General features: G+C 44.2%; 1 protein-coding gene across 1 annotated transcript in view; it reads left to right on the forward strand.

The window, feature by feature from the left end:
• The window catches only part of LOC306914360 (dachshund homolog 2-like), a 39,482-nt gene that overhangs the window by 3,479 nt on the left and 23,503 nt on the right, over window positions 1-12,500 (forward strand). The window contains 3 exon segments of the mRNA XM_079491355.1: window positions 5-103; window positions 8,970-9,122; window positions 12,126-12,170. Coding sequence (XP_079347481.1) covers window positions 5-103; window positions 8,970-9,122; window positions 12,126-12,170 — 297 coding nt within the window.

A 12,500-nucleotide genomic window follows, 5' to 3' on the forward strand; every position in this document is an offset into this window, starting at 1 on the left:
GCAGCAGCCATGGCAGAGCTGCAGAAACTGCAGAAGATGAAGATGATGATGAGTCTCCAGAACGGAAACGAGTCTGATAACGAAGACATGCACTCTAATGCAGGTACTGTATGCGCACGCACACACACATACACACACACACACACACACACACACACACACACACACACACACACACACACACACACACACACTGGGTATGGTAAGCCTATTTTAACCAAAATGTATTCAAATGGACATTTTGGGTTCGCATACAAACTGAAACCCGATACCGAATGTCATGTTATCTCAATTCAATTCAATTCAATTCAATTCAATTCAATTCAATTCAATTCAATTCAATTCAATTCAATTCAATTCAATTCAATTCAATTCAATTCAATTCAATTAAAACGGGCTTTATTGGCATGAGAAAACATACGTTTACATTGCCAAAGCAAAAGTGGAACAAGACACTTGTTCCATCCATTTAGCGCGTGTTAAATGGGAATATATACATGTGTAAACAGAGCTGTGTTAAATTGTTGCAACTTAAGAAATTCTATACAAAACCATATGAATTGTGCATTTTATGTCAGAAATAGTTGTACACATCCACTTACTGTAAGAAAGATTACCTGGGGATTAACTTCTGAAACACATGACAGCAGTATCTCTCTCTCTCTCTCTCTCTCTCTCTCTCTCTCTCGCTCTCTCTTGTCCTAAATATCTCTTATCCTCCTATATGGGTTTCCCTTTGTTTTCCTTATTATTATCATGAATCCATTGGCTTTCTTTACGTCTCTCTCCGTCCCCACACTATAGGCTATAGTTTGTTTCCTTCCATTGTTTGCAGTCGTGTCTTTCCCAGCGCGGCCCCAGCGTGTCTGTTACAGCGAGAGAAACAGACACAACAACAACAACAGCAGCAGCAGCAGAGAGAAAAGAAAGAAATATCAACTGAATGAAATGAAAGAAGACGAAAGACAAGAGAGGCGAAACGGAGGGGGCGGCGAGGGAGTGAGAGGGGGGGTTGAGAATGGAAATGAGAGGCAAACGGAGAGAGACAAAAGAGAGAGAGAGAGAGAAATGGTAACTCTATCGGGGCATTTATGAGGTCAGCCGGTGAAAAGAGTTTCAGAAGAAAGGAGAGAATCAAAGTAAATTAGAGAAACTCTAGCCTGTTGCAGTGAGAAGAAAGGATATCTCTCTCTCATTCTGTTTCTTGTCTTTTTAGGTCTCTCTCTCTCTCTCTTTGTAAATATAGAAAGAATATGGATGATAAATGTGACTTCGTCACTGAGAATGAAATGAGAAAGACGAGAGAGAGAAGACAAAGAGCGAAACGAGAATGGAGGGAGAGAGAGAGAGAGAGAGAGAGAGAGAGAGAGAGAGAAATGGTAACTCTATCATGCCATCAGTCAGGTCAGTTGAATAAAAGAGATGTTTGAGAAAGAAAAAACAGTTGAATGTGAGAAAGACAGAGAGAGCGAGAAAGAAAAAAACAGAAAGAAGACACTGTTGACGTTCTTTTTGTTTTCTCGGTCGGTAATACAACAGGGGAACAAAGCGTGCTGTAGGACAACTGTGACGTGCGCATGTGTGCACGCACAGGTATTGTCACCACCATTCAAAGTAGTTAAGTCGCTCTATGGGGTTTGTATTTATAATCACCCAGTGAAAAGTATCAACAAGAGCTTGCGACTAAATAATATCTACATTGGATGGATCCGCTGATTACTTTTGAGGGGTGCTAGCAAATCGTTTGTTCACGGCAGTAAAATGACAACGTACCGTAATACGATATCAATACATAATTATTGTAACTGATTTTGTGTCATACAAGAAACATAAACAAAGCCAGTGTGGATAAAGGAAAGAAACAGTAGATTGAAACGGAACCCGAGAATTCATAGAAGAAAGAAAAGGAGCCATAATGGAAAACGGAAAGAAACAATACGACTGTAACCAATGTGGAAAAAGCTTCAAAAGAAACAATACGACTGTAACCAATGTGGAAAAAGCTTCAAAAGAAACAAAGACACATGACGCCCCGGGTTAGAAAAAAACATTCAATCCACATCCATATTCTTGACGTACAAAAGCAAAATAAATTGGTGTGTAGCATAATATAGCATTATTTTCACCACCAAGCGCATGCGGGTGCAGTACTTAGTTTAGACTTAGTCATTGGTTAGACCGGTCATTAGTCCTACAACCTATCTCACCCCCCTCGGGGTGCATACTTGATTTAGACTAGTCATTGGTTAGACATGGGTTAAGGTTAGGTTTAGGTGTGCTGCCCCGTGGAAGGTTAGGTTTAGGGTGAGGGTTTGAGATAGGTTGTAGTTGTAGGACTAATGACTGGTCTAACCAATGACTAGTCTAAACCAAAAACTGTCTAAACTAAGTACTGCACCCCAAACCCTCACCCTCACCCTAACCTCCCACAGGGCAGCACACCTAAACCTAACCTTAACCCTCTCCCAACCCTTAACGCACCCCTCACCAACCTTAATCCGGTCGTCTTACTGCACCCCTCACCATGCTATGTCTAACTAATGCTATGTCTAACCAAAGTATGCCTCCCGCGGAGGCGGGGCGGCTCGCTGGAACCGGCCCCGGCCCCTTGGGCGTGTTCCTGGGGGTCTGGATGTTCCGTGGACCCCCACACGGTAACTCTGTCATTTCTTGACTGTTTCGGACGCGGGACGGCTCGCCCCACTCTGTCATTTCTTTTTTTTATACAGTATATATATAATTTTTAGCTGCTTCTTTTCACCTGACAGGGGAGAGTTTCCCTGGCCGGACGTAGCGCGTGAAAGGAACACGTTATTCTGACCAGTTCCTTTCCCCTCCATCAGGCGCCCCGGCTGGCCAGGGGGAGGTATAGTTTAGAGACCAGGTTTACTGCATGTTTTTCGTGAGGGTACCACTACCTACCCTAGGGGACACGGGGAGAACATGCAGACTCCACACAGAAAGGCCCTTTCGCCAACCCCCGCCTCGGGTATGGGCACTGATGACGCGGAGGAGAGAACACTCCCCCATCGCTCACAGCGTGCGTCCCCAGCGGGAATCAAACCCGGGACCTTCTAGCTGTGAGGCGACAGCACTACCGACTGTGCCACCGTGCCCCCCTGCATCCACTGGTCCTCATACCAGTCCGTGAGGATATTGCACGTGCACGGTCAAGAGGTGCACGCACACACAGCCACAAGTTGGCTATTGTGATCAGAATAGATAAATACTGTAAAGAAGGAGAAGGTTCGCAAAACGTCTCAATGCTCCCGACAGATACACGATGTCATGGACGGCGATCTCAGACTTTTAAATCAAACCGTGGTGGACTTTCAGACGCCTTTTCTCGGTGTCGAGGCTCAGATTGAGGCGATTGAACAGAACGCCGATGTTAGCAGCTCAATAAAAGATCCGCACCAACTCGCGGTTACTATATTAAATAACGCTTCTGATGAAAGTGAACGTAACTATAGCGGCTGATCCGTGATGGCCAATTACTACTTCCGGTAAAAACACATTATTCGTCGGGTGTACACACAATTTGTGGGAGCATTCAGACGGCGTGCAGGCCTCCTCCTTTTTTTTGTGATCAGTACTTTATTTGGATTTTTTTACAAATAAACAGAAAAAACTAACACAAGCAACAACAACAACAGAATACATATGCATGGACATTATGTATGAGCACAAAAACATAATATAAAACATGGAAAGACAAGATAAACAAATAAAAATAAATCAAATCAAAAGTTTAAAGTAGTTTACACAACCAAACACGCAGCATCATCAACCGTATCATATGTATACTAATACAGTAAACGATCAAAAGGGCATTGCCTGACCATGGATCACATCAAGGACCTGCAACATGACTCATATTTATCTAACTGATTATTCATCTTAAAACTTCTCCAAAGCAGCCACAATGCCAAGCTGAGTGAACCATACATGTGCTGGAGGCCAGGCCTCCTCCTTCTTTACAATATATTGCAAGTAGGCCCTTCACTAATTGGCGAAACACTACATTTTATTGATAACAGAACATTAAACGTTGAGCCTTCATCAGCGTGTGACGACCGCTGTGACACGCTGAAGGAAGTTATCTCCTCATGGAAGGAACCTGATCACAGTTAATAAGGATATTACCACAGCTGGTTCCCCATCCACCACAACACCTTATACAGTTGGGTGCCACCGATATTGTCCCTTATCATTTGACCCATTTAGGCCTGACCTCAACATTTTAAAAAATCCTTCTAAATCCTTTTCACGATTTTTCAAAAATAGCAGACCTACAAGCTCGTAGCGCGCCACTCGGTGGCGCGCTATGAGCTTGTAGATCTGCTATTTTTCAATAGCTAAATTATAACAATGTTTAAAACACCAAAAGGGGTTCCCGCCCCAAAATGGGTTAACTGTCCTTTTGCGCAGATCACGCAAACCTCAGCAAAAAGAAAAGGACAATATCGATGGCCTCCAACTGTAGGTTGTCATGCCAGTAAACAGTAACGCACGCACGCACGCACGCACGCACGCACACACACACAGAAAAAGGAACAATGCACAGTATGTGAGACTCGTCACATACTGCATTGCACACTCGTCATCGCCATGGCGATGTCCCAGATGAACCACCTCAACACCATCGCCAACATGGCCGCCGCCGCACAGCAGATACACACACACACACACACACACACACACACACACACACACACACACACTAGGGTCAACCTCATGTATTATCTATGAGGGAGGGGATCAATATGTATAAATCGAACCTTGACTTCACACACCATGGCATGGACAGAAGGACTGTGTGTGTGTGTGTGTGTGTGTGTGTGTGTGTGTGTGTGTGTGTGTGTGTGTGTGTGTGTGTGTGTGTGCGTGTGCGTGTGCGTGTGCGTGCATCCTCACTGTACATCCCTTCCTTTCATTGTATTAAGGTCAGCATTTTGAAGCATGTATTCTGGCACGCACACACACACACACACACACACACACACACACACACACACACACACACACACACACACACACACACTGTGTTGGGGTGAATATGATATTAGCCGGCCTGTCTCCTTTACATAAGGACAGATCTGGTGTCCGTTTGCTGTGCATTGTTTCAACAACCATTCAAAACCACCCACACACAGTCACACACACACACACATACGCACACACGAACACACACACACCGGCTTTTTCTTTTTTGACTGCTCATTTCATTTAAGTTCTCGCTCACATGGAATGGGCGTGAGGACTGCTTTTATGTTGCCGTGTGTATGTGTGCGCGTGTGTGTGCGCGCGCGTGCGTGTGTTTGTGTGTGTCTTTGTTTGCACAAGACTGTGTCCATCAGTCCCTGCCTATTTTTCACATTTATATTTATATCACACTGTATTGTTGGTATTATTATGAGCGGGCCCCGTGTATAGATGTGACTGTGTACACTGCTGTGACGCTCTGACCAGCCAATAGGAGTTGCCAGGGCAGCGGGCAAGGTGTCGGTCCCCTGCCGGCTCCCCCCAGCTCTCTGTGGTGCCTGAGGGTTTCACCTCCACATTGTTTATTTAACACAGGTTAGATACGGAGAGACTAAGGGCCGATTCATACTCCTATTTTACCGCTGTTTTACCTCAAATTACGTCACATTGTAGGCTCTACAGAGCCGAACCGACTTTTATTCGGCTCTAAAATAGGGAGTATGAATCGGCCCTCCTTCCTACCTTAACCCATTTAGGCCTGACCTTGAAATTTAAAAAAAATCTTCTAAATCCTCCAGTTTTCTGAAATAAATATTTTCACGATTTTTAAAAAATAGCAGACCTACAAGCTCATAGCGCGCCACTCGGTGGCGCGCTATGAGCTTGTAGATCTGCTATTTTTCAATAGCTAAATTATAACATAATGTTTAAAACACCAAAAGGGGTTCCCGCCCAAAATGGGTTAAGCGCAGTCCCGCCCCCGACGAGGGCCCAAGAAAGAATTCCCCGTTCATTTCCCCCATAAACTTTTCAAAGAGTATTTATTTAAAGACGTTTACGCCGCGGACAAAGCCAACTCTTGTTGTGGCAAATCAGGGCAGGGTACGACACTTTTTGTTTTGTTTTTCTTCTTATTAACTCTTAATCCGCCACCATTAATTAATAGCGTACTGCCAAGGTTTTATCACGCGTAACACTTACTGTGAAGAGCCAAATATCCGTAATCGCATGTTACAATGACCAACTGCTGTGTGTGTGTGGTGTCTTGACCGGTTGTTGTTGTCTCGGTCGGTGGTGGGAAAAACCCGACCGCGAGTATCACAGCGCCTGCTACAGGCCGTTGAAAACCCTTGTCTTCACCAGAAACGGCCCCCTCAATGTCGTTTCTGAGATACAGGGCTTTGAATGCAGGGCTTAGAATGGAAGTGGATGCGTGCGCATCTTCAAAATGGCCGCTGTCCCACTTTGTGTTTCTGGCGGGCTCCGTGCTAATTATTTGATCGGCCCAAAACATTGTGTTTATTGTCATGATTTGTCACAAGAGTTGGCTCTGTCCGCGGCGTAAACGTCTTTAAATAAATACTTTTTGAAACGCCTATGGGGAAAATGAACGGGGAATTATTTCCTGGGCCCTCGTCGTTCTGAAAGGGGGCGGGACTGCGACGCTCTATGTGCACACAGGTGTTACAGATGATACTAATGAAGGCTCTGTTCCATTCTGGTCAAACAGAGTCAGGGTGCTGCTGTTGTGCATGTTGGCTCACTGGAAACACTCTGCTACGCCAGTGGGTCTCAAAGTGTTCTCGATTGGGTTCCTTTATTATTATTTGTATTATTATTACCCCCTAGAACACTAAACACGGGTGATTTTCACCTGGACTATTTAATAAACTTTTATAATTTGCATAATGTTGCTGATGTCTGTGTTGGGTGGGTCTTTCAGTACCTTCATGATGATCAGCGACATCATAGGAGGTTATTTTTTTTTGTGAAAAGTCATGATGACATATTAAAGAAGACTACCTCAATTTTTGATGGAATGTTTTCCTCACCCTATCCCGTAACCCCGGAGGGTCGTTGGGGCACCACAGAATATTTTACATTGGGTAAAAAATACCCGAGTTTAGTGACAAAAAGGATGTTTAGTGTTCTATAGGGTTAATTGTATTGAGAGAGAGAGAGAGAGAGACAGAGACAGAGACAGAGACAGAGACAGAGACAGAGACAGAGACAGAGAGAGAGAGAGAGAGAGAGACACACAGAGACAAAGACAGACAGAGTGATAGAGATGGACAGAAAGAGTGTGCATGAGGGAGAGGGGGAGGAAACGAGATGGACGGCGAGGAAACGAGAAGGAGGGGAAATAAAAACGGGGGACCCACGAGAGAGAGAGAGAGAGAGAGAGCAGGTGTGAGGAAGACAGACTGAGATAGACTGACTGAAATATAAAGGGTTGAAAGGATGATGGAGGGAGGGGAGAGAGAGAGAGAGAGAGAGAGACGTAGATGGAAGATGGATGGAATGAGTGGAGCTTGCCAAGTAGGGAGTGACAGTGTGAGAAAAAGACAGAGGAGAGAGAGTGCGAGAGAGAGAGATACAGAGAGAGAGAGAACATCTGTCCATCTGTTTACCCTTGCTTTCTTCCCCTGGTGTAAATGGCAAAGGGGACGGGGCCCAGCTGTCGTGCACACACACAGTCTCTCTCTCTCACACACACAGACACACACACACACACACACTGGGGAGTTGGTCGGCAGTAATAGAGAGAGACTGCCGCTAATTCAAACTAATGGAGAGAGATGAAGACGGATGAGAGAGAGAGGGAGAGAGAGAGAGAGAGAGCTACACAACTGCAAGTATAAGATGATGAGAAAGCACTTGTACTGTATGCACACACACACACACACACACACACACAGTGAGGGAGGGAGAGAGAGAGAGACGTACACTGTGAGGGTCCCAATGAGTGAGGGAGAGAGCGAGAGAGAGGGCGAGAAAGGAAATGAGACGTACCACACACAGAGAGAGAGAGAGACCGAGAGAGAGGGAGAGGGAGAGGGAGCAACACATAAAACAGATGGAGAGAGAGAGAGTTGACTTCTAACTTAACTGGATTTATTTCTCGGTCTCAGACGGCAGCTTCTGTTCTTCCCACAACAAAACCACTTTCTGTTTTTATCTCTCATCCCTCTGCACCGTTTAACTCCTCCGAGGTCATTCCATTTATCCATTTGTAACTCTGCGTGTCGTAGCTATCTATCTCCCGCTGAATAAATACCTCCAGGCCTCCATTTGGAAACAGAGGTGGGGATTCTTCTTTGCTCTTTTCCTAAATTGCTCCTCGATTTGCTTTGACCTTTTTATTGGCACAGGGCGGCGGTGAACTCCCCCGGCGCTCTATACTTCTTCGCACGCGATGAGTGTCTCGCAAAACTACCGAAAATAGCCGATCAATAAGCTCATAACACGTCATGTCACACACACACACACACACACACACACACACACACACACACACACACACACACACACGCAGTACAAGTACAGTACAGCACCACTCAGTTCAGACAGGTCTGATTTTCTTTAATGAGATGAAAAAGGTTTGAGAACAGCACTGCAAAGTAACAGTTGTGAACATACAAGGTTTCTGTACCTTTGACCTTAACCCATTCTGACCTGAGATCAGATTCTAAAAATGTCTTCTACATCCTGACAGTTTTCTGAAAAAGCTATGTTTCCATGTCAGTCGTTCTTCGATTTTTCAAAAATAGCAGACCTACAAGTTCGTAGCGCGCCACTCGGTGGCGCGCTATGAGCTTGTAGATCTGCTATTTTTCAATAGCTAAAGCATAACATAATGCTAATACCAAAAGGGGTTCCCGCCCAAAACGGCTTAACATCTTGTTCAACAAATCTCCATCCTGAGCCCCATGCAGGCCGCCGGTGATCCAACCCCCTCTGTGTGTCTGTGTCTCTCTACCCAGGAGGGAGCGAGTGCTCCTGGGATAAGGAGCGGCTCACCAGCCCCCCCTCCGGAGTCCACGGCGGAGGAGGTGCCATGGGAGGGAGGGGGCCGGCCATGGGAGCTGTCACTCAACAGCAGCTGCAGCAGCAACAGCAGCAGCTATTGGCTAACAGTGAGTGGATCAACACGCACGGATAGCACACAATGAACCCTAGATAGAACACTAAGGCCTCACTCACACATACACCTAGCATACAACAATGTTGCATGGTACAGTAGATGTAAACAAAGGGTAAGTGTCATGGCCGCCCCAATGCATTTCCAATGGAAGTCACATGGTTTGACACAACATTTTTGTTGTACGGCTTCCGGCTGTGTTTCGACTGCCCCCCTCCCCCTCATACAACAAAAATGTTGTGTCAAACCATGTGACTCCCATTGGAAATGCATTGTGAGCTTGCATCAGTCAACAAGTCTCATGCATCAGCTATACAGCAATCTGTTGTGCCGGTGTGAGTGAAGCCTTAGTCACACCATCACTAAACACACAATGAACCCTAGATAGAACACTAAGGAACAACATCACTAAACACGGCTAGATTTTACCCAAAATATATTGAAGTACAGCAATGCATGGCAACTTGACGTCTTCTTTAATATTTCATCGTGACTTAAAAATTAAAAAAAAGAAAAATACATAGATATAATTTCCTAAAAGAATTGTGCTGGGTCTGAGAACTTTTCCTTTCTCCACTCATTCCTGAATCCTGGGACATGTGAGAATGGTCTAGTGAAGAAAAAAGAAAAGAAAAAAAGAAGCCCATTGTGGGTATGGGATGGGTACAGTAAGGGATTTTTCTCTATCACTCTAAAGCAGGGGTTCTCAACCCGTGGGTCGCGACCCCTCGGGGGGTCGCCAAATTATTTTAGGGGGTCCCCAAATTATTTAAAAAATAAAAAAGTAAATTTTATTTTCACGATTTTTCAAAATAGCAGACCTACAAGCTCGTAGCGCGCCACTCGGTGGCGCGCTATGAGCTTGTAGATCTGCTATTTTTCAATAGCTAAATTATAACAATGCTTAAAACACCAAAAGGGGTTCCCGCCCAAAATGGTTTAAGGTTATTGTAGCAGTCAATTTATATTGGGGGTCGGGAGGGGGCGGGGCGGGGGTCCCGAGACATTGCCAAAGCATTTCCGGGGGTCCCCGGCCAAAAACGTTGAGAACCCCTGCTCTAAAGGAGTGAACACCTGCCTGTAGAAAATAACAGGGATGCGGACAGGGAAACAAACCTACCTTCTATGATAATACACCTCACACACCTCACACTTCACACCTCAGACATCAGCAACATTATGAAAATTACAAAAGTATAATTGTCCTTGTGAAAATCACCCGTGTTTAGTGTTCTAAGGTTAGGGTAAGTGATTTGCTTTGGTTAAAATAAGTGTTGTAATAGTTCTATAGTCTGATAGTACTCATTGCTATAGAGTGTTTGTTCAGTAAAAGGAGTCTCCATGTCTCTCCGGCTCTTTATTAAACAGAAAATGCATTTTCATACCAATACCAATTCTATCCAATCAGGTTAAAGAACTCAGTCTCAGGATACACGACGGTGGCTCAGGGGTAGAGTTTCCGGATGGTAACCGCAAGGTCGCCAGTTCGAACCCGGGCTCCCCCAGAGTTAGTGTCGAAGTGTCCTTGAGCAAGACACTGAACCCCTAATTGCTCCTGATGTGCTGGTTGGTACCTTGCATGGTTTCCGCCGCCATCAGTGTATGAATGTGTGTGTGAATGGGTGAATGTAATGCACAATCTATGTAAAGCGCCTTGGATAAAGGCGCTATATAAATGCACCATTTATATACAGATTAAACAAGTGAAATTGTAAGTGATGACACAACGATCATGAGCAGACATAATTGGAATTGGAAACCTATAACATTATAATAAGATAAATGTATGGATACTCTCTCCTGATATGGCTGAAATGTTGTCAGTAAAATATTGTCTGTTCATCAAAGAGACGGAGACTGAACCAACACTCTACAGCAATCATTACTATTAGAATATAGTGCTTTAACCTTTTAACAAAAATATATTTGATTTAACCAAAACAAATATAACTTACCCTACCTTTAAGCGAGCACAACAGACAACACACACGTGGGCAAATGCAGCAACTACTGTAGATGGTAAATTAACCCCCCTTTTTTTAAGTGCAGCTTATAGAAGAGAATGTCTGACGAATTCCATTTCATAGTTTCATAACCGACAAACATTTAATAAATCATCTAATTATGAATAACTGTTAAAACATACCAACTCTTTTGGCATCAATTTCTTTAACTGTTTTCTTTTCTCAGTTAAAGAAGTCATCACCAAATCTCTGACCAACCGTGCCCCTGTCAATCTGAAACATTCAAACAGTAACAGCTGCTCTATTGTTTTAGAACAGAACTATGGATCAATTGTCACATCAGTGTGACAAAAGAGATGTTGTGCTGTTGCCCGACTCTGAAACTGTTGCATGTGAATAACTGTCACTGTGAAGGCTGTATTTTGTGTGTGGGGAAAGGAAGGCGTGGGGTCTGCTCCAGTGTTGCCCGATTTTGCGAGAGAAATAAGCATGCAGGACAGGTGGAGGAAAACAAGCCCAAAAGAAGCAACTATGAATGGGCCACAGCACTTTAGAAATGACTGAGGTCACAGGCCGGGTCACATGAAGTCTGAGTTCCACATTGGAGCGCATGGGTGGGTCCCGAGATCCACATCATTGCATGTTATTGTTTTTAACTCTAGGATTGTTTCAAACTCGATTTAATAGCTTCTGTATTTGACATGGCAGAGAAAGATTGATATTGTAACATTACGGCCGGGGAATCAAACCCTGACCTCCTAGTCTCAGGTATAGGACATTCTAACCACAAGGCCACTGAGCTGGCTGACCACAATGAGATGGTCTTAATTGATTTAACTAATTCGCCACCGAGATCGTCTTTTGACGTTTTTTTTTTTTTAATATTGATTACGTTTCACAACTGTGTTCTCCTAGCGTCTGTAACACTCCGGTTCCCGTTGCGATGAAAAGTGAAAAGTCTGTTGGCTTAATGCTGTCTATGAGTCTATGAGTTTTTTAGAATCCTAATATGATATCTCGGATTCTTCTTCCAGGCTGCGTTTTTGATCAACACAAGCTGGATTTGCAGCTCATTTCAGGTGAATTAAATAACATTTGCGGAAATCTTTCACTTCCCATTTCAACGTTTCCGAGAGAAACTGCTTTCAAAATAAGACAGTTCTGGTCTTCGAGTATAAATTCAGCCACCAGATGGCGGTGAATGAGTTAACAACAGAGCACTGCATGTTTGGAATCTGACTTGATATGTGGGCCTTTTATTTTGCCGTTTACTCTTTTGGGGGTGAATGATGGTTAAGCACTTGAAGTTTCTAAATCTCTTTTACTTTTCACCCAAATCATATCAGATATCGAAGCTCTCCTGCAAAATGTATGGCCACTTCCTCTAACTCAGGGTCACATGCAGTGTA

This window comes from Electrona antarctica (assembly GCF_951216825.1).
Source record: "Electrona antarctica genome assembly, chromosome: 21".
NCBI classification, from domain to species: Eukaryota; Metazoa; Chordata; class Actinopteri; order Myctophiformes; family Myctophidae; genus Electrona; species Electrona antarctica.